At 38.4% G+C, this 24,360-nt stretch overlaps 1 protein-coding gene across 4 annotated transcripts in view; it reads right to left on the bottom strand.

The window, feature by feature from the left end:
* tnxbb (tenascin XBb) overlaps nucleotides 1–23,235 on the bottom strand; it is a 53,994-nt gene extending 30,759 nt beyond the window's left edge. For 2 of the 4 annotated variants that reach the window (XM_020706936.3, XM_011480918.4), the window contains exons 1-2: nucleotides 5,530–5,686; nucleotides 80–369 (exon numbers count right to left, since the gene is read on the bottom strand). In XM_020706936.3, the coding sequence (XP_020562595.1) occupies nucleotides 80–211 (132 nt within the window). In that variant the 5' untranslated portion in view covers nucleotides 212–369; nucleotides 5,530–5,686. Of the gene's footprint in view, nucleotides 1–79; nucleotides 370–5,529; nucleotides 5,688–22,752 lie in introns of those variants that run through there. The other 2 variants (XM_078955095.1, XM_078955096.1) reach the window with 2 other exon arrangements.
* Nucleotides 23,236–24,360: the final 1,125 nt, after the last annotated feature.

The raw sequence follows: 24,360 nt of genomic DNA, 5'->3' as shown, positions 1-24,360 counted from the left end.
AAATAAACATTGTGTTTTTGTTTGCAATGAAAGTCAGCAATCTGTTTTATAAAGTGAGCCCCTTTCTTGCATAACTAACCTTAATATAGTCCTGCTCATGCTTTGTTGTATGTTGACCTCTGACCTCCGACCCCCTCGTTGCTGATGGAGTCAGAAGTGCCGGGCCAGCCAGGAGGACGAGGGATAGGAGGCAGCGGGTGAGCGGGAGCATGATTGGAGGGGGGGGAGTGTTAGCGGAAGTGATTTAAGTTAACTCTTCAGTTTTTTTGGGCCGTTTGGAGCATCGGGGGCCGGTTCTTCCCAGCGTGTTCAGACCGTCCTCTGAGATGAAAGCATCACAGATGAAAAAACGTGACGGAATTTCCCACCCTGGAAGAAAATTACACATTTAGTCTCAACTAAAGATTCAATGCAGACTCCACTTTAACCACAATTAGGACAAATGGAGACCAATAACTATTTATGGGCCCATCATTGCACTCGTTAACCAATAAACCTAATGAAAAAAAGGCCCATAGTCTGAAAGAGAAGCTCGTCATTCGTAATTAGGTCTTTAAATTCATGGTGTTGAAGCACCAATGGGAATATTTGTTGTTACCCCTCTGATAATTAAAGAAAAGAAAAAGAAAATCAACCAATAAACAAGGTTTGAATAGTTGTCAAGCACAAACATTTGACGACAAACCAACAAAATTAATGTTACAGAGTTTTATATCATCAGGTGCCGAATTATATGTTCTTTTTGTTGGGATTATTTATTTTTATCCTTTTTCTTCCTCAGATGAAAATTGTGCTTTTGGAGTTTTTAACATGTTTTTGTACCATTTTTCTGACATGACATGTATAAAGATAATTCAGATCCAAACGGCATTTCTGAGTATTTCTTTATTCAAATTGTTGTGAATCAGTAGAAGACAAATGTAGTTTGAAAAGGTTTGTGACATAGAAAATATGCTGGACGAGCCACATTCATCCACTGCATCCGCTCAGATACTGCTCTCCATTTTTGTTGCACCAGTAATGTTAGTTTGTGGGTTTGAGGGGCTGTAAACTAGCGGGAAAGTGGGTAAACACAGAGCTACCAGTTACAGGTGACAGGAAGGAGGGCAGAGCCACTCTGCAGAAACTATGTCCTAAAAACAACACAAAGACGAGTAAGAATGCTTCTAAAATAGATCCAAAGATGATCGGAGTGGGACTTTTTCAGCAAGTGTTCTTTTTAATAACTGATAGTTCACCTACTACTAAATCAAAAGCTGATAAAATCATAAAACCCTTACTAATCCAAAGTAATTGATAACAGAAGAAGGTTAATCCTAGTACACATGCGTTTTCTCCAGCACGTCCTCCAACACAGAACAGTAGCCGACCCTCAAACACAAATGATTTATCCTCCAGAGCTTCCTCTGTGAGGTTCAAGGCCAACGCCGGCTAATTCCTGACAGATCCTCCGCTCGTCTCCCAGCGGCGGCAGCAACAGCAGCAGCAGCAGCAGCAGCAGCAGCAGCAGCAGCAGCAACAGCCGCAGGTCTGAATGCAGAAAGCAGCAGCTGAAAGCTCATGACAGCAGGACAGCGGTTTTCTGACTCCTGGAGCAGGGAGGTCAGCTTAAAGGAGGCACGCACACATCATAAATGCCTCCTAAATCATAGAAGTGATGCATGGTGGGAATCTCCAGCTCCTACAAACACAAAACTGTCAATTATTCTGAGTTTCAACCTGGAACATGTTTGTCTTTTGCAGCATTGGTCAGGATTATTAATCATCATAAAAAACAAAACAATTGTAAGTTTCGAGGCACAAACGTGGTAAATGTGGAGTCTGATTGATCTTCACCATCCAGATGTTTTTGAACGTCAAGCTCTTGAGCTCAGACAGTTCAGTTGTGCAGATCACACATCTATCGATGACGTCACCACAGTTCAGATCCAAATGTCTGAGGAATGTGATCAGCCAGGACGCCTAACTCACCAACAACTAGAGTGTGGCGTGAGGCCACCGCATGACAGCAGAGTGTGTGTCACTTACATTATCCTTACAAAAATACTTCACAATACACTTACAGCTCACACAACAATGGTACGTTCCATTTTCATGACTATTTTCATGGCTGTATGAGTCTATCTGCAGCCGGTCCTTTCTAGGGTGGACAACCCAAAAGAAGCTGCAGCACCCGTACGGGTCAACCCCCAAAGGTTTTAGATGCTGCATGGGTCCACCAGAGAGGAACCCCTCTGTCCATTGTCAGAATCTGCTGAATCTCTTTCAGGGTCTTCAGTCAACCCAGTTATTGTAAGGCAAAGGCGGGGTAATCCCTGAACTGTGTTTTTGAGTGAGGGACACTCGCTCAAAATCACACCTGGGGGCAATTTAGAGACACCAATAACCTGTGAACCGTGTTTTTGGACAGTGGGAGGACGCTGGAGAAAACCCAGGCATATACCGGGAGGACATGCAAACTGCTAACCACTACACCACCATGCCGCCTGAGGGTCACAAATGAATCTTAGAATCCATTTAGAATCACAATCAAGCTTAAGTTGCAAAAAAGAAAACTCCTCAAGAAACGTACACATTTCCCCCTAAAAGCCCTCAGCTTCATGTCAAACTGAGAACCAACACTGCTCATCACCAATCAGTCTCAGCAAACGATTTCTGATCTCTTTCAAGTAAATAATTCAGCCCAGACTATGTCGCATGTGACAAAACGTTGGGTGTTTCTGTTCATCTCTGCCTGGGAATCTGGAGCGAGAACAAACAAGAAGACCAAGAAATGAACGTCAGGAGAGGAAACTCAGAGCTGTGCGCCATGACAACAGAAATGAAAAACAGAAGGAAATCATTCTTTACGACCACAAGACTCTCATTAAACAATTAATAAACTAAAAGGCAAAGAAAACAACAATGCAGGTCGCAGGTAGAGAAGAAGAAACAAAGAAGGTGGAAGATTAATTTTAAGTGATTTTTTTTATATGAAACATAAATCTGCAGTAAAAAACATCATCAGGCTGAACTTCATTTGGCTGAACTTTAAAATTATAGACCTGAATTCATTTTATGACAAATATTGAGTATTGAATATTGAGTCAGCTCTGGAACTCACATCCCTCAGGTCTGCGGAACATGAACTCACTCCCGCAGTTCGCTAAAAATCTGAAAACCCACCTCTTCAGACAAGCATGCCCACCCTAATTAATTTTATGATTCCATTGTTTTGTTTGTTTTTAACTAATGTGTTTTTCTTTTAATTGTATTTTATTGTTTTCCATCTGTAAGGCGACCTTTGGTGTCTAGAAAGGCGCCTTATAAATAAAATTCATTATTATTGATTACAGGATCACGATTATTTTACACGGATTACAAGTTTTTAACCCGAATAGAGGGAATAGTTTTAAAGTGACTCATTTTTAATCAGTAAAGGATTGACCTTCAAACGCAACATTTTATAAAATATAAAGAAAATAAATTTAAAAAAACAAAAACAAAGTTCTGATTACAATTTTTTCTAAATTGTTGATATAAAATAGATGCCAGGTTGGAGATTTTTCCTAACATTATGCTCTTTAGGGTAACTGGACTTCACAGATTGATCAATAAAGTTGTCCTGAAGAACAGAATGCTGTGAAAAAATGACACAGATGACCAAGAATCTGTACAGATGTTTTTTTTCCTTCAAAAATGATGAAAGACACCTAAGTTATAGCTACATTTTTAAAATAGAGATTGAAAGTATGTTACTTTCAAATTAAAATAGCGAAATAGCTGCTGGTTTCTGTTGGACATTTATGCTGATTGTACATTTACAGTTAGGTTTTGAGCAAATATTTGCATACTTTATCTTTCCCTGACTTTTCTAAAAATGTAATTTGTCTGAGCAGAAAGAGAGTTAGAGATCTGCCTGAACATTAAAACATCAAACAGTTGAGAAAAAAACGTGTCAGGCAGATTTTTGGACCATGGAAGGGCAACAGAGTTCCCCAGAAAGCAGGAGGAAAAGCCTCCACTTGCTCTTCACCTTCCTTTCCCTTTTTGTTCTATGAGATTTTTTTTCTTCTTCTTCTTCTCAGTGTGTTTGGAGACTAAAATAACTTCACTGGGATTGCCTCCTTAAACACAAACTTGGCAGTCAGCGCTGAAACTTGGCCTAATAACTTGACAGCAATAACAAGGAGCCAAACAGAGAGCAGGTCTGATAAGATGGTTTATAATGTGTTTTTTTTTTGTGGTGCAAATTGTATTTTACACACAAAAGTCATGTTTATATTTAAACAAACCTTGGTCTTATTTTTGCTTTTACTTCATTATTTCTTCATTTAAAACAAAGCCTGCAGGAACAAACGTCTTGAAAATCGACGAAGAGTTGGAGCTTCGTTTATGCCGTCATTTGAAATGCACATGTGCGACTTTCAAAAAGTTTTAACATTTTTAGTCTTTGTCATTAATCTTTAATAATTATTTTTACAGATATTAAAAAAAAAAAACATTAAGGGGGGGAAACTGCACACAAAAGCCGGCCACAGATGTGGAGTACATACTGTAAAAGGAAATGACCAGTACACCCCCAGACCTTTAAGCACATCTGTTTGGACTTCTGGGGGCAGGTTGGAGGGCATTGAAAGAAAACCCGAGCATGAACAATAAACTGCTCCGAGCGCTGCTGAAAATCTATGAAATATGATCCTGAAAAAATAAAAAAACTCCTGATTTAAGGCTGGGGAGTAGTAATATTGAGTTAATGTGTATCATAAAATACTTTCACTGCAACGTTCAAAGGCCAGACTAACAAACTCCATATCAAACCATAAAAGCCTCATTTATGTGGAATCTTTTGCACATTTACTAAGTATGTTTTGCAAAATTTGAATTTTCACTTGTCTTTTTTGGAACAGAACAGCAACACAGGATCATGGTGGAATTCATGTCAAATGCTTTTATTTTTAATTTTTGCAAAACATCCCACATAAAAAACATTTTCACATTGTTATTTATTCAATTTATATCAATCTATAAGAAATCATGCTGATAAATCCTTTAGTTTCTTACAGTAATCAATATTTTTGCTAAAATGTATAAAGAATTTATTTTTGCAATGTCTAGAATATCAAAAAAACATTTTGTTAGAATGGAAGTTAGTTGTTTTTTTAAAAGCATCTCCTTTTATCAATTTAATTTCAATTTTCCTCTTTCCTTTAGGAACCAGTGCTATTTTGATCATAGATTTCTACAACATGCTAAAGAATCATATACTTTCACATCTCAGATTTTACTTAAAACAGATTAGATTTTATTTTTACAGAATTCTTGATCAGTGAGAAATAACAGTAAAGAAATGCTTCCTTCATTCTTTAAATTTGTTGCAGCCTAATTTCTACAAATCCTGTAAAATCTTCCTTTTTGTTTGATCCTAACTCAAGGTGCACCGTTCAATACTTCAAGATGCATAACATTTAAATGATTACTAAGAATTTCGAACATTTGCATTCACATTTATCATTAATTTTGATGAAATTGTGTGGAAACACATCTAACCTGCAGAGCGATGGGATGAGATCTTCCTCCTGCTGCTGATCCAGATGTCAGTCTGCTTGTTTCTGTCCCCGACTGACCAGCAGGAGGAGGGAGATGGACAGAAGAGGAGAAGAGAAGAAAGGAGGAAGGACAGAACGAGGAGGAAGGGAGCAGTAAAATTTCCTCATACTTGAAGAATTCTTTCCCCTCTCTCTCTGCACTCCTTCTTTCTTTCTCTCTGATGTCATTCCTTTTGGGCGGAGGGTTTGCAATGGAAAACATCTGAATTTTTTACGTTTTTGGGGGGGACACAAGGTCTCGGACCCTAAATGGAGCCAAAGGGTTCTCAGTCCTCTGCTGCAGGACATTGGCGATGGAGAGACATCCGTTTTTTATTTTTGTTGGTGAAGGTCTGATTATCCGTCATGTTTGACTGGCTCGCACATTCGTCACTGTAAGTGAAACAGCTCCAGGATCTGACATCATACTTTTAACTTCATTTGAGCTGTCGAGTTCCATCAAATTTGGCATTTTTGATCAAAGAATCTGCTTTTGGATCTGTTCATATTTAATATAGAAAATCTGATTTCAAATAATTTCCACATTTTTACTTAAAATAAAAAAAAAGAACAAAGTTTTAGTTTGGGAGTGTATGATTTAAAAATTTGAGATTAAAAATGCCAAATGTAGTGTTTTGTAATACAATTCCAGCTCCCCAGTTTCTAAAGCAACAAAACAAGCCCCAACCATGGCACTCCCTCCACCTTGCTATACCTTAAATGGATTGTTTTTTTGTGTTTCCTGTAACCTCCAACAGAATCTCAGTGTTTCCTGTAACCTCCAACAGTAGTCACGCTCAGGATGGATCTATCAAGTTGAAAGTTTTTTTCACTGATTTCTTTACATTGACGTGTTCTCCCTACCATGACAAAGGAGGATAAAGGTGAAGAGGATTCCATGTAATCCATGGACACCAGTGAAGATCACAAATAATTGAAGAGAAAAGGTTCAGAGCACCTAAGGCACATTAACGTTGGGATTGGGGTCATCTGGACCCCACAAGACAGCACAAGGGATAAGTGAGACCCCAGAAGAGTCTTTAGATTACAGTTTGATTCCACCTTCATCTTTCTTTATTCTAATGTGTGACCTTGGGCTATTAATGACACAGACATCCATCTATCTGCTGAGAAGAAGTGATGCAATTGGAATCAAAAGCAGACCATGCGCAGCTCCAACCAGTGCTTGTTTATTTATTTTTTCGCATTTGTCCTGCTAACATACATGACTAAAAATATATTTTTATTTTTGATTAATACAATTGTGACATGAGTGCTAAACAATGGACGGTATATTTAAAGCTAAAATTGGAGTGTAAAACAATGCAAAAAATGATAAAAAATACACTAGCATTTTTAGTTCTTTATAAGAGATCGTGAATTTAGTTTAGAAAAATAAATGGGCAGAATTCACAACGCATTGCTCATTGAGCTGAACACCTTGTTAACTGGCCTCTTTACAGGGTTTCAGAATAACACACAGTGGATTCATTGAATTTATTTAATCATGTAACTGATAATTACTGAAAAGTCCAAGCTCAAACTGAAACACTGGCTCAGGGTGGAAGCAGTTAAAGCCTTTTATGAGTCCGCGTTGTGCATGACTGGTCTGCAGAGAAAAAACCACCAGCTTTACAAAAAAAAACAACAACAACACACATATGTGATTTGTTAACAACTGCAAGACTGTGCCTCCTGATTGTAAAAATGTTTACAGAGTGATGAGATCAGAACAGATCATTTGGGTTTAGAGTACTAGCATTGAGTTTCACAGGAAAGCAGTGTGGTCCAGCATCTGAATGCAGTCACCTGGAGGAGGTAGTATCAGGGTTTGGGCCGGTTCCATTAGACGAGACGTTTCTGAGTCATCATGTACTTCCTTGGGCTAACAAGGCAGTTTGACACAAAAGTCCTTCAAATCGTTTTTGATGACTGACAGACAACAAAATATATTTTTTCAGGTTTTTCACAAATGAAATCTTTTAAGATTTTTCTCCAACTTAGGTAAACAACATATCAACCCAAATGTTTGTGGCATCTCCTTTGTGCGGATTAGGGTAAATTTTATTGCATGGAACCTGGTTTTCACTGGAAGTTCAGGTTCGTCTTTGCCTCCAATCGTGTTTCCTCGATATTGGCGATAACTGCTTGGACTGTTGTCACAGCTGTGGTTCCAGCAGTTTAGCAGACTTTTTATTTGTTGCTCTGATGCAACAAAGCATGTCAATGTGAGAACATTTTACTAAACTACCTGCTTTGGTTGTGTCATGTTTCTATTTTGGATCCTTTTTTTTTAATGTTTCCTCTTCAAACATCATCTTTTCATGTGAGTTTTTGCTTGGCAGCAGACAGACAGTGTGACTTTGTTAAATTTCATGTTTTTCTATCCTTAAGTCAACTTTCTTCATTTGAAGCTCATCTTTTTGTGTATTTTTAACGTTTTTCTTGCACGGATTTTTTAAATAAATGACCTCTTTTAATAATAGATGAGTCAAGCTTCTCTGTAAATGCTCTTTTGTTCACCTGGGGGTAAAAATCTATTCTTTTCAGTGTGGTCCACTAAAAAAACCTAGTTTCCTGAAGTTTCATTTGTTTTTCCCGTCTCACTATGGGTTTAGTTGGATTCTTTCTTGCAGCTCTTCCTCTTCATGAAAGATACAGATGCTGACAGGTGAAGTCAACAATAAAACTTAAATCAATATCGGTTTGGCAATGATCGACTGTACATGTCATTTTTTTATTATCTGTTCTAGGGGTAAAAAATACAGTCACAAAATGTGGTGATTCATGCAAATTCTCCACAAAACAAAAGAGCTCAATCAAAAGGCAAACTATGGGCAGATAATTTTTGAAACATTTAACAAAAGAAAAATTAAAACACCTTTTTCTCGTTTTGAAATGCAAAAATCTTGCTAAGATTTAAACGTATTTGTTTTAGAATTTCCCCAAGATAGATATTTTACTCTGAAAGTCACCAGATTGACTCACTCATCGATCCATCGTCTGAGACTAAATGGACGGACAGACGGATGTGGAGAGAAGGATTACAGCTGGGATTTGAATCAGGGACTTCTTGTGCTAACCACTACACCCAGTGGCGGTTTTTGATATGGGCGATGTGGGCGGTCGCCCAGGGCGGCACTGCATAGGGGGCGGCATTTGCCGTGCCCGATGCGTAATGTGGTACATACTATATTCAAAGAGGTAGCTTGAAGCTTTTATGTTGAAATTGCTTCAGTAGCCAACACTTAATGCTTTTATTTTGATACATCAGACTCTTAATGTCTTCCTCCTATTTCCTCTTCACACTTATGGTGCAAAAAAAAAAAAATAAATAAAAAGAATAATTCAGAGTGAAACAACGTAAAACAGGCAGATGAAAAGGATTTAGGCATAACAAACATTCGTGCTCAACCCAATTTCGACAGAAGCAGGCAATGGGGATTATTTCCCACAATTCTTTGCTCCGACACAGCAGACCCGATGCGCACGTGACCACCGCCCTCTGCTGCAAGACGCTTGCGGCCACAGCTCTTTGCGGTAGTCTTTGGAACATAAGTAAAAAAACTCGAGAGGGGAGCGCAACTCGCCGGTGGCTGAATCACACTAACAGGTGTGAGGGGAGTCTTTTTCTATCTGACAATCAACTCTGGGCCGCAGCTGCGCCTCCCGTCATGGAGACGGAGCCGCGTGTGTGAGAGGGAAGGGGAGGGGGAGGGGTGGTGGGGGCAGACCATTTTTTTATGGATTGAGTTTTTTTGGAGGATTTCTACTGTTGGTGTTGCACAAATTTAGGGAAATGCCAAATATTTTTGGAGTAATCCCACTGATGAGTTCTATGATTTAGTCTTTAATGTTTTATAAGACCTAAACATATTAATCACAATAAGTTTTATTTTTTAGATCTAATCCCTCTGATATGCTTCACAAAGACACACACAGGACGTCACACATTAAGAAATTATTGCTAAAAATGAAGCAGGAGTCCAGCTCTAAAAAAAATGCTCTAAAAAATGATGAAAGAGCAAAAAAATGGAATTATTTGATATGTAATTTCTTATTAATATTTCCAGGCTTTCTTTGTTTTTTGTCCTGCAGCATGTTCATATTTGTATAATTTTGACAGAATATATTTCTATGGAGAACAAAATATTACAAGTTATTTAAGGTTTAACTTGAGTTATTCTGGATTAATGTTCCTGTTTTTATTCATATTTATGTTCAAAAAGTTCAGTTTAAAAGGTTTAAAAGTTTAGCTTTAGTGTGTTCAGTAAACATTTATCTTCTTCGGCCCAAAACCTTAAGCGTTTTTTTAACTTAGGCCCCTGTGTGACTGAGTTTGACCCCCCTGTAGTATGAGTCTAGAAAATTCATGCATTTTTTGAGTAAAATGGCTAAATAGAAGATAGGGAACACAACAGGATGTTGTCAAATTTTGTATGTGTGCGGGGGGGGGGCGGGGGGGGGGGGGCGCTGGTGGGGTTACTCGCCCAGGGAGTAAGTTAGTGTAGAACCGCCACTGACTACACCACTGTGACTCACATAAAATCAAATTTGACTCCATTTAATATAATTGGCCTATTAGGTGGTGCATCAAACAGAATGAGTTAAAACATTGCAATAATTACTCAAATAAATAAACTCTTAGCAGAACTCAGCTCTATTCTGGACTTTGAAGTATTTTTTAAATAAACTCATACACTAAAAGGTTTTCATTGTAATGTTGACAATATTCAAAAACCTGAAACACATTCCCAAAGTCAATCATAATAATACTAGATAAAACAAAAGATTCCCTAATGGTTTCAGAGGAGATTCTGCCAAAAGATGTTAGCTCTTTATAATCTCTCAGAATCTGCAAACAATTAAAGATTTTAATTCAAAAACTTGTTCTTTTCATGTTGTTGCTTAAGGGGATTCCAGGACAGAATAAACAAAAGGCCTTCCAAGTTTCCTGCAAAAGGTTTGTTCAATCAGCTGAAGGAGGATCTAGTCTGGTTTTGATTCTTTAGCTAAATGTGTTTTTTCAGCAGCTCTTCCATTAGTCCTGTAGACGACTGCAGTCATTTGGAGACTGAAGGAATGTGGATGGACATGAGCAAAGGCAGAGAAAAACTTTAATGCTACTTTAAAAAGATGCCAAGAGTGGGGATTATGATGACTTCAATGAAGGGGAACAACATTAAAATTAAGTCGAAAAAACAAATAACAGAACAGGACCAAAATCACAGCAGTAAAAATCAAATGTCTTTGAGAAAACCTAAAAAGTGGCAATTAGAGGACCTGACAGTGGGCAAGAAAAAACTGAGGGGTGATTACCTAAAAACCACACAAACGTCACACACGTAAATATGTATATTTAGTACATATCACACGGATAAAAATTGGTCATAAGTGAACATACGTGAAAAAAGTGACAAATTCACAGATGTATAATGAATAAACCACGTTAAAATCACGGAAAACGTACAAATAAACCAGGCAAAACCAGCTCCTCTCACGTTTGGGGGGGGGGGGGTTCATCTTTTCTGGAACTCATGTACAAAGATGTACTCATAGGCAGTTCGGTACACACTGCTGGAGGGGGGAAAGATCGGCCGATTTATACAGTATGTCTATCACACAAAATGTGAATCCCACATGACCCATGCGTGACTGTTGCGCTGTTTATATCAGAAGTCCATGGAGTTTTTTGTCTATTACTTAATTTTAACGTAATATGGGCGCCGTATTTGCCATATAAAAGTTATACATTGGTGGTGCATGCCTGAAAAGTCCGATAGACATGCGTAGATTGGTCGTAGAGAGCCACAAATTTACCTATGAGTCTGGCTAAAATCACGCACATATAAGATTAATGTGATAATCGCATAGAAACTACGTAAAATATGCGTAAACTGTGTAATTCCTTGCAGACCAAAATGTTTCACAGTTCAAAGACCTGTCGGTCGAAACCCTCTAAGGACATCCGCGTGCATCGATGAATGACGAACGCAAGAAAGACTTATGAATTACACATGTTACGCATGTACCACGAAAGACCAAAATCCCATGTGCGGAAAACCTCCTACCTGTACATGGTAGTTGTGTGACACAGCCTTAAAACACACTGTAAATAGCTGCCGAAGATTAAAACGGAAACCTGGCTGGAAAACCCTAAACTGGGACAAAACTGGCGGCAGTGGCTCAGGCGGTTGAGCAGGTCAACCAGTGATAGAAGGGTATGAATGAGGAGTATGAATGTGTGAATGAAGAGTGTGAATGTAGGAATGAGGAGTATGAATGTGTGAATGTAGGAATGAGGAGTGTGAATGTGTGAAAGAGGAGTATGAATGTGTGAAAGAGGAGTATGAATGTGTGAATGAAGAGTGTGAATGTGTGAATGAAGAGTGTGAATGTGTGAATGAAGAGTGTGAATGTGTGAATGAAGAGTGTGAATGTGTGAATGAAGAGTGTGAATGTGTGAATGAAGAGTGTGAATGTAGGAATGAGGATTATGAATGTGTGAATGAGGAGTGTGAATGTGTGAATGAGGAGTGTGAATGTGTGAATGAGGAGTGTGATTGTGTGAAAGAGGAGTGTGATTGTGTGAAAGAGGAGTGTGATTGTGTGAAAGAGGAGTGTGAATGTGTGAATGAAGAGTGTGAATGTGTGAATGAAGAGTGTGAATGTATGAATGAGGAGTATGAATGTAGGAATGAGGAGTATGAATGTGTGAATGAGGAGTGTGAATGTGTGAAAGAGGAGTGTGAATGTGTGAAAGAGGAGTGTGAATGTGTGAAAGGAGTGTGAATGTGTGAAAGAGGAGTGTGAATGTGTGAATGAGGAGTGTGAATGTGTGAATGAGGAGTATGAATGTGTGAATGAGGAGTATGAATGTGTGAATGAGGAGTATGAATGTGTGAATGAGGAGTATGAATGTGTGAATGAGGAGTGTGAATGTGTGAAAGAGGAGTGTGAATGTGTGAAAGAGGAGTATGAATGTGTGAATGAGGAGTGTGAATGTGTGAAAGAGGAGTGTGAATGTGTGAAAGAGGAGTGTGAATGTGTGAAAGAAGAGTGTGAATGTAGGAATGAGGAGTGTGAATGTAGGAATGAGGAGTGTGAATGTGTGAAAGAGGAGTATGAATGTATGAATGAGGAGTGAATGAATGATGGACATACATTGTAAGCGCTTTGAGCGTCTGGAAAGGCACAGATAAACCAAATCCATGATTTTGTTATAAAATTGATCAAAATACCACAAATTAAGAAAACTGGATCGAAAATGCAATAATTCTCTCTTAAAAATACCTGTATGTTTTTGAATTAAAAGTACATTGTTCAGGCTATTGCAACCCCAGAGCTCATTATAAAAACGCACCTTTACCTACAGACCCCATACACCCTCCAATGCTCCCCTCTGACTCCCCTGCAGGACTTTCATGGTCTCTGAGCGACTTCAGGAATGGCTGTAATTCCTCAGAAACCCACAGCTCATGTGAAAGGAAGCAGACGCTAATTGAACCACATGTGCTGTCAGCCAGGCCAAGACATGCGAGTTGAGAGGCCAGGCAGAGAATAACGAGAGCCCGGATCTTGTAAAAGTTAGGAAACCCAGATCGACGCTGAAGCCTACGCCTTGATTGTTCCGTCAATAACCCTGATAACATGTGTGTTTGTGACATGGAAACACACTTCCATTGCGTTTTTTTTTTCCCACATTGCTACCTACAAATGACAAAGTTCAAAACCACAAGACCTCTGGTTGTATTTAAGAGTCGGGCCGACAGTGCATCTTAAGTGAGAAACTTGGTATTTGAGTTGTGATGTAATCCCCTCAGTTACGATCTACACCTTGGAATACGTTTAATGACGGTTAACACCAAAGATTTATGGTCATATAAACGTGCTACCATTAATCTATATGAGTGGGGCTCCTTTAACAGCCACATCTGCTCAGTCCGGTGCAACCGAACTTCTCAATGTTGACGGAGGTTTTAGATGATTTTAATTAGATGGTGTTGCATTACTGAGCAGCTGCACTTTTTAAATGTGTATGAATTTGCCGAGTGGGGGGGGTCAACAACAAAGAGCAACCTTGGATGCACTTAAAATGCATGCGGGCAATGCAGCAATGCGCATTTTGGCTGCACGTATTACGTGAGGCAAGTTTGAATTTTCATGACTTTTTGTGCTGGTCGCATGTAAAAACTATTATTTTTTTGATGACGTTTGGAAATTCGCTAAAAAAACAAATGTGCTGCAGATACCTTCTCTATTTTTTTACATCATCTTCTGTTAAAAAGTCACTTTATAGTTGCTTTGGTCCACTGACCATCTGAAACTAAAAGAAATGAATAATTTTACAAAATTCAGAACCCAAAGTTTAGAATCAATAAGTACAATAACACAAAGGGCAGTCATTAAAATCAGGGTTTAAATGAATCAGATTCCACATAAAAAAGCCAGCAGGTCAGATCAGATGAGGTTAGAGAAGCAATCTTTAAATTGATAGAAGTCAGAAAGCAGAGAACTGAAGACAAGATGAAGCTCTTAAACCCAATAACTCAGCTGCAGAGATGGAGGACAGAAAGAAGCTCAAGCAAATTAAATCAATACAAAATTACATTGAATTTAATATTGTCTATGTGCACTTTGCGTTACCAAACATCTTAATACTTGTCAATCACCCTCAACTCCTGCTTTTCCATTGGTCTGTACAGCAGATCCTTTTCTCGCACTCTCAATTAAATAATCTTGCTAAAAAACAGAGCATAATGAAATAAGAAAAACAAAACAGCAAAACCAATTTTAATTCCACTGTTGGGTCAACAAACTATTCTAGTCTATTCTATTCCAGCCAGCAATACCAAAATTTGGGTCCCAAAAGGGTTTCTTTGTGTCGTAGCCCCACCTGTGTTTGCCCACATTGGCTTAAGTGGGCACTAAGCGAGCCAGCCATCCTCTGGACGGCCCACTTCAGAGCTACAATGTCCACTGGGCGGCTGGCTAGCTATTCTGTTAGCCTCACAAGAACAATTTCCCATCAACTCCCATCTGTAAAACCTCTGATTTTATGTGTTCGTCAGCCAATCCAGTCAATGCACCCGTCTCACTTCAGACTTCATTTGGTTTTTTGGGGTCTTACAAATATTTTCAGAATTTATTTGTCCAGCTCACAAATGTTAAAAGGTGAGGTTAGAGCTTCGGGTCTGTTAGACGGGAGCGTGCTGAGCGGCTCTTAACTCTACGGTGAGGTTAAAGTGCGACTGTAAGTTGTGCAGCGACTCATTCCTGCAGCATCTGCTCTGCTGCAAAGGTTGGGCTTTATGGTGTTTAAATGATTGACAGGCTTTTCTCACTGCGACCGCAGAACCACATGTGAGGAGCAAACGTAATTCCTTCTTGCAAAACACTTCTTTGTGTGTGGAGAAAAAGAGCTACCAAACCAGTGAATTACTGGAAATGTAGCATTAGCGCAGCTTCAAATAACACTCATGATACTAAAAACAGAAAATTCCCTCATCTCAAAGTCTCTCCGTTGGTGAATAAATCCTTTCCCTTTTTGCAGCCACATAAATATGATTTTAGTCTGAGGATCTTGCACTGACGAGACGATCCAAGCAACTTTGTATTCCCAGCGCCGGTCCAGTCCACAGCAACTGTAGCATTACATCAGTACAGATCAGGTTTTACTGCAACAAGCCCGTCAGGACCCGTCCGTCTGTCTGGCTGCACGCCGGCTCTTTTCCTCAACTCTACCAACGTGCAAAAGAAGTAAAACCATCATGCATGTGCATAACCCATCTGTTGCAACCTTTAGACACAGTCTTTGCAAATGAAGCGCTGGCTTTCCCAGTGAGAGCATCCCACATGGAGTTTTAAAAGACTCAGGGCAGAACCCCAGTCCAAACTTCTACAGTACAGACCTAGAAAAACAGAAACTTAAAAGTTTTCCCATTATGCACAGAGTTTAATATACCAGAATACACCATTTATTATGCCAGCAGCCGCCTTTTTTGGGAACCCCTGCAATTTTACAATTAACAAGTGGTTGCATTGATTTTGTTTTAGAATTTAGCACATTTTTAAACGGTTTGAAGCCTCTTTTTAAGGCATTAATGAGAGGCTCTGATGTTGGGAGGACAAGTTTTCTATAAAGCTGCACTTGCAGTTACTCCCAGTGAAAATGGTTTGTAAAGGATCCATGATGGAAACCAGAGGAAGGCAAATGAAAACTGTATTGGGGGAAAAAAAACCTAAACGAGTAAAAAATGTAATATTAACTGTGGCAAAAAGTGAAAAAATAAGACAAAAAAAAGGTTTAACAAGTGGGAATAGTAACCATACAAGGATCAACTTGAGGAATAAAATGAGTTATTAAAAGAAACATAGTTTAAACTATATGTGAACAAGACTCACATTGGAACCTGAAATTATTGAGAAATCAAGAATGAAACTATATGAGGTGAACCTAGTTTATGTGAAACTCAGCTGTTTTGGATAAGTTAGAGAAGAGATGCTTCTCCTCCTCATTCAGGTGAGATAGTTTGACATTTTTGAAGGGATATTAACTGTACGCCTCCCTCAGGAAGTGTTGTAGGCCCATTCAAGAGGGAGGAGACTCCAGGGCAGACCAACGACCCTCCAGAGAAAGTCAAACTCAAACAGTTTTACTCATCCCCGATGGGCGTTTGGCTTCAGTGCAACCCGAACAAGTGACTGCGACAATCTTTTTGAAGTTGCAATTATTTTGTCTGCCACTAATACACAACTATTTCAATGAAGAAATAGTCAAAAGCTTAATTTAAAGCTTAATTTTTTTTATGAATGTCCTCCTTTATCAGAAAACTACCACACAAACGAATTAAAAACACTGTTCTCATTTTTCAGTGTCAGTAAAAACACACAATAAGTCAATATTAAATATTTAATAAAACTAAACAAATTGTCTAGATGTGAAGCTGGTATATGAACGAAAAAAAAAACACGATTAAAGCAGATTCCACTTTAGCTAAAGTACTTTTTTGTTAATTTAGTTTCAAAGCCAGCTTCATGCTGAGGGTGAAATGCTACCGTCTAACAAGACCCACTGTTTACGCAGAAACAACAAGACTGCAAAGCATTGGTCACACATTTTTTCTCTTGAAAGTCTTGGTAAATCACTTTTAAATGATTATTTTTTAAGGAAATTTTAGAACAAACCTTTGTAAAATACTAAATCATGGGTATAACATTAAGTGCTATGACTCATACATACATACATACATACATACATACATACATACATACATACATACATACATACATACATACATACATACATACATACATACATACATACATACATACATACATACATACATACATACATACATACATACATACATACATACATACATACATACATACATACATACATACATACATACATACATACATACATACATACATACATACATACATACATACATACATACATACATACATACATACATACATACATACATACATACATACATACATACATACATACATACATACATACATACATACATACATACATACATACATACATACATACATACATACATACATACATACATACATACATACATACATACATACATACATACATACATACATACATACATACATACATACATACATACATACATACATACATACATACATACATACATACATACATACATACATACATACATACATACATACATACATACATACATACATACATACATACATACATACATACATACATACATACATACATACATACATACATACATACATACATACATACATACATACATACATACATACATACATACATACATACATACATACATACATACATACATACATACATACATACATACATACATACATACATACATACATACATACATACATACATACATACATACATACATACATACATACATACATACATACATACATACATACATACATACATACATACATACATATATATACACATATATATACATATACATATATATATACACATATATATGTATATATATATATGTATATATATATGTATATATATATATATATTCCAGCACCAACAGCCAACTTTAGACGACTGTCATGGTCGTGGTCTTCGTGTTTACATTCTCTGGACTGCAGAACCCCCAAACAGGTATAAATCTTAACTAAAACAAGCAAAGTCAAGCAACCAGCTTGCTACCCCAACATAAACAGATGCATGAGCTTTTACAAAACCAAACATTAAAGGGTTAACAGTAAGGCTTGTGAGAATTACATGAGGTTATGAGATCCAGTAGCTGTTCAATTTGTCCGTTTGGAAGACGTGACATCCGATTTCGCCAAACAGTTAGCACCAGAGGTTTATTTGAGACGGTAAACATGTCCTTAACGTTAAAGAGAGTGATCCACACCAGCACAAACATTTCAACCAACTATTTTACACTCAAATGCCTTTGCAGGCCGCCACTTCAGGAAGATTAACAGTTATTGAGGCACTTTTCACTGCTTTGAAATAAACATTGTTTAGTGGTTTCCCCATTTTTTTATTTGTCATTTCCTTTTTTCTCCTCAAAAAAAAAAATCCTGTTTAAAAAGTTACCAGAAAGTTGAATTTTCATATTTCTTGTTGACATTTTGTGATTTAAGAAGCAGAATTCAGTTTTTAACACTCAGTTATTCGACTCCTCTCCTTTAGAGCACTTTTCCACATGTTAAAATGTATATTTTTTCCCGATGAAAATGTCTTTCAGCATTCAGTTTCAGACACTTTGGTATTACAAAAGTCCTGCTTTGAACTTTCTTTCTTCATAGAAGTCTCAAGACTCTCCAAGACCTTTGATTTTCAATTTTTTAAAACAATTTTTTGTCAAAATTCTCATTTCAACTCAAAACTTTCCATCTTCAACATTTCCTATAAACACCTCAATTAACCCGGACTTTGAAACTTGAAACTTCTTCAGAAAGACATTGAACACTCAAAATGTTAAGAAAAGTGGAAAATAATCAAAACGATGATTTGATTTGACTTGAAATGGTTTATTTCAAGCAATCAAATAAGAATAATTCACAAAAAAATCAATCATCAGTTATACATTCATACAATGACAATGATAATTAAACATAAAATCAAATTTGCTTGAAAGGGAGATGAAGGAAGTGAATTTATATAATCCCACCCCTGTTCTACTGTAACCATTTTATGACATGATTTATCAATATCCGGTTCATAACTTTCATCAGACAGAATTAAGAATCCTTAGATGTCAATAAAGCACATGACAAAGATGAATTACTTAATTATTATGTAAAAAATAACTATTATAGAAATCAACATATAATATATGCAGATTATGCTACTTATAAAAGTCATGTACATGATTAAAAATATACTGTATCAGTAAAATAGACACTTTTTCAAGAATCTTCATGAATCAATTTTTGGAGCAAGTGAAGTAATATTAGAAATCAATCAATTTGACCATTTATAATTGATTAAGCTTCTCTCAATATTTAATGAAAGGCATGCAGGTTAAAACCTTTAAAGATTGAAAAACAACAACTGAGCTGACAGACCACGTTGTGTCGGGCTGCAGATGTTATTCTTCCTGGTCATATTGGGGCGGTAAACACACGACATGGTGTGATATGAACATTCCCTACCAGAGGTTTATGCTCAGTACTTCAACATTTGCTGTCTTTTCACACATTTATCTGTGTTGGCGTGTAGGATCCAGTCTGCAGAAGACCAGGCTCTGTGTCAAAAACCCAAACATATAATAAAAAAATATGTCAACATGACAAACCAAGAGAACAACAAAAGAATAACAATGTAGACGACCTGACACTAAGACACTGAAGAATGTGAATAGAAATCAAGCTGTGGCTGATTGGCAACACAAACCTGGTGTGACTGACAGGGATGGAGAACTCAAAACAGATCAAAAAAAAAAATCAAGAAACATAAGTAGTAAAACCAAATCCTGAAGCATAATCTTCACAAATATCAGTCGTTCTGCAGTATTTGTAAAAAAACAAAATGTTTAGGATTGGATGATAGGACTCAAAAGTCTTTACATGTAGCACGACAGACGATAGAAAGAGGGAATCCTTTCAGGCATACATAGGAGTCAGTCTTTGAAAAAACATATTGTAGTCATAATTGTTAACTTTAGATATAACTATGGTCAAAGTGATGTGTATAAATCCTTTAGATAACTAAGTGTAACTGTGTGCAGTGTGGAAAATATTGTAAATATTGAACAGGAAGCAAAAAGTAGTACACTTTACAAGTGTAAGTAAAGCAAGTATAATATAGACAAGGGACACTATAGAAAGTTTACTGCATCTTCAGACTAAATTGAAACCTTTTACAGTGAACTTCAAATTAAATGAAGTATTTTTGTAGTAAAAATATACTTTTTTGCTTAGGAGTGAAGGGTCATGACTACAAGCAGCAGTGCAGGACACTATTAAAGTGAGATTAAGTTTTAAATAATGAACAAAGTATAGCTTTTTTGTTTTTTTAAATGTCATGAACATGTCTGAACTTTTTTTATTGAGCTTTTGGGAGCAAAACCTCTGCACATCTGCTCTGTGAACCACCAGCTGCTCCTGAAGAAGTTGTAAGGGGTCACAGCCGGTTCGTCGTAAATTCACAGTTTGACACCCTGTTACAGGAATGCTGTGTCGCTTTTATGGGGCGTGCCGTCTTCAAAACAAACAACATGCACATGTATGACGGCTGTGTGCAGTCCGTGTTACACATGAGCAGATGCTAACATCAAACATGTCATACATGAGCAGCTCAGATTCAATACATAGAAAACATGTTTTTCACTGTTCTTTACCACTTTAAATCTATATTTACATACATGTTTTTTTCGTTTTATACCAGGGAAGGGTTGATTTATCTAAACAACCAAGTTGTTTTTAGGTGTCAAAACAACAAAGAAATATTGATTTTTAAACCATTATTAACGGCGTCTCCAATACAGTTTAAGTGGGATTTATATTTTAAAAGAAACCTAAAAGAAAATAGTGAAAAACGCTCCATATTTTTTGGAAATGTAAGCTCACTACGCTTTTAGCATAAAAATGTGAGCTTTAAAATGTTCTGTGTTTGAGAAACAGAAGCTAGAACTTCAGTATGAGAGTCAATAGGGAAGCATTATGAAACACGATGCTGATTTGTCATCCTGATTTGTGGCCAGAAATAACCATGAATCAGAAATTTTCTTTCCAAAACTTGCCTCAATGCATTTTAGAGTTTCAATTCCAGTTATTTTACTTTCAAAACGTTCTCTATCACACCCTGGATGAGCATCCCAGTCTTCAAGCGTTGCATTGTTGTGTGAGAAATGCATGCATGTGCATGACTAAAACACAGGCAAACACACGCCATAATACTTAAATGATGGTGCCAACCTGAACCCACACCGTTTAGTACGACTCACAGTTTCCACTCAAACACAACGGCTGAGCCGCAGCACAACGAAGACGGTGGACATGAGTGATGGCCTCACCTTAAGTCCAAATACACAAAAACCATGCACAGATGGAGCCGTATAAACCCATCTGGATAAGTAAAGTGTTCACCAATCAGCCGTCTGTCTGCGCATCCGAACAGATGTGGATTTCTCAATTCAGACGAAGGTCATTCTAGGGTTAGAATAAAAATAAAGCGTGAATAGTTAGGACTGTTTAAGCTGATTCACTTTCCTGCTGATTGCAAAACTGTTCAAATGTAAAAACAAAAGTGGAAATTCTGGTAAATCCATGAGACTTGACTTAAGACTTGAGGTTTGGGACTTGTGAACAAATGTTATTTATGTTTAACTCCAGAACATCACTTAGGTGAGAATCATCCTTTTAACAGGACTTTCTTTGTTTTGTTTTGTGTTTATTGTGGCAAATGGACCTAGAGTCTGTGATAAAACTTCTGAATGTTAACATGTTCGTGTGGTAAGAATTACATAACGACAGTAGAGCTAGAAATTGCATTTCGGAATATTTCTTTATCCAAATAACTGTAAATCAGGAGCAGCTGAAAAAGGCTGTTTGTAAAAGATCGTAGCGGTGATGCAGCTGCTCCAACCAGCAGGCTACAAGCTCCCTGCTCTGCTCCATGCTGATGCATCCACTGGAAGACGGATCTAAACTGTACGGCTGGATGGCTTCTATTCCTCGCCATTTTTGTTGCACTGCTTATGTCATGGTTGTGATGAGCTGGAAGATAGCGGGAGAGTGTGTAAACAGATTGATGATGGGAAAAGAGGAGGGCTTACCCCAAGCAAACAGTTCCGCCCACAACTTGGAAGCGAATTTCTTTTCTTTTTCCTAACTTGTTCTGTTCAACAACTGAGCGAACAGATGAGAGCTGAAGGCCTTTTGTGTTGGACAGGTTTTACTTTGACAAAAAGAGGTTATGAATATTCAAGTAGCCAGGGTGTAAACTTGTATGAACCGCTCTTTGTTTTTTTTTTGTTTTTTTTATTTATTTGTTACATTTTATGTTTTCAGTATATATATTTTCATTAAAGGGGGGGGAGAGGGGAGGGGAAAATTGTGTGTGTGACAGTGTGCACGTGGGGGTGGAGATGCATGCACGCCACCAAAGTGAACCATGTGATCGTTAGGGGAACCAGATCCTCCCCAGCCAGACCAGCCAGAAAGGAGAAAGGGGGGGGGGGGGGGGGGGCAGACTAGGGGCACCCCCAGCAACGGGACCCACGGAGCCCGAGCGGCGGGGGGCGTTGTGGCCATTGGGGCCACCGGAATGCAGGCCAAGAACAAAGCCAGGACCCAAAGGACCCAGGAGCAGCCCAACACCCAGCCGGAGCCTTGTTACCGCAGGCCAGCCACGGCGCCCGACCCATGCAGCCCAAAGATCACGACCCGACCACTGCTCCACCCCTACCCCCCCCACACTGCACTACCCTCTACAGCCTCCTCACCCAACACATTCCTCAACCCGTCCTCCCGTAGACCCCCCCCAGGCCTTTCCCCACCCATGCAGTCTCACACACATTCTCCTGGTTGCCCTGCTGCCCCTCGTCGCTACACAGAAACTCCCTCCAAAACTACATGATCATAAATTCAAAAACCAACGAAAAAATAGCAAACTAAGGGAGTGGCTCTGTCGATTGATTGGCGGCTGACGGTTTTTCACCTGCTAGCTGTGTTTGCTGGGTTTCTACCTTGCAGGTTTTCTCAGCAGAGCTGCAATAAATCCTGTTTTTTCTTTTTTTTTTCAAGAGAAACTGGAGGAACATCAAGAAACAACAGAGCTATCATCCCTCTGAGAGGAAAAAGGAGCGACGAGGAGGAAGATTTTACAATTTCTGCCCACCTTTGTCCCCCCCCCCCCTCTCATCCTCTAACTTCCTTCTCCTCTTTATTCCCTCACATCACCGTTCCTTCACCATCTGGGCTCTTTAACATCTTGTCTTGTAAAACAATGAAGGATAGAAACCTGGGTCAGATGGAGGGGGGGTAGTTTTTACCTCTGAAAGGCATAAAGTAAAAATCAGGACTAAAAGCGTGAAGCCAAACATTCATTCTACAAATACGGACATGTCTTCTGACAGACACAATGGAAGTTTCAAAACTTTCCTAAATTTGCTGAAAGCTCTCATTGTCCTTTTCCGTCTGTCTGGCTGCTGAGGAGACATTTCACTTGGATTGGTCTGGATGGACTCCAGAAATAGTGTGTGTGTGTGGGGGGGGGGGGGGGGGGGGGGGCAGCCTTTGTTTTGGCTCTGTAACTCTGGGATAGGAGTCCCAGTGGGCCGATCCGCAGATGCTTGTAAAGCTACTCAAATGTCAAAGAAACACAGACTGTTGTCAGCGGTGTCAAAATCATTTTAGCCCCCCCCTCTTGGTGTGCGGCCTGAAATATACGACCGTTCACGCCAAGTGTGTTGGGTTTTTTTTACATTTATATTTGGTAACAAGTTTGATTTTAATCAGTTAACTTTATTTTTATGATTTCTAAAGGTTTTTAAGGGAAAATAAAAATATGTTTTTTTTTGTATTTCTATCTATGATGAAATGCAAATTTTAATTTAAAAGTTCAAACTACATTTTAATGCAGGTGAAGTGAACAGAAAAAACCTGGAGGGGTCACTGTCACTGACCTGTGCATGCGTGCGGGAAAAAGAATGCCGCCATTGTCCCAACGGATGGGAGGAAGCGCTTCATCTGTAGAGAGGAGGTAGAGGAGGCTTTCAAATGGGGCGGAGTCAGATTCCAAAAGGAACTGGAAAATCTAGACAAAGAATAAAAGAATTTTTTTGAAGCACAAAAAAAATTGTTTTCAAAATATGTGGTGTAGTGGTTAGCACGTTTTTGTCTATACTCACAGTGAGAAGGTCCTGGTTCAAATCCCAGCTGGGACCTTTCTGTGTGAAGTTTGCACGTTCTCCCTGTGCATGCGTGGGTTTTCTCGGGGCACGCCGGCATCCTCTGACAGTTCAAAAACATGCTACTTAGCTTAATAGGTTACTCTAAACTATGGTGCTCTCCAAACGGGATACAACGGGTGAAATAGGTGGATAAATGGAAAAATTGGGACAAAAATGACAGTTTTGTAATTAACGTAGAGAACCAGATCCAATTCATTCATAAAAAAAAAATCATGGTATGCTTAAAGAAATCTTAATAAAGTACTTTCTAAAGCACTGAAGACTTTCTTGGTGTTTGCTGCTCTATTATAGCCCCACCTAAATGCTAAAAAAAAAGTTTCGTGATTAATTTTGTTGTAGCTGGAGCTGACTTA

The sequence above is a fragment of the Oryzias latipes genome, chromosome 11 (assembly GCF_053564925.1).
Source record: "Oryzias latipes strain Hd-rR chromosome 11, Olatipes_Hd-rR_3.1".
Classification (NCBI taxonomy): Eukaryota; Metazoa; Chordata; class Actinopteri; order Beloniformes; family Adrianichthyidae; genus Oryzias; species Oryzias latipes.
This window is presented reverse-complemented; position numbering and strand designations above follow the sequence as displayed.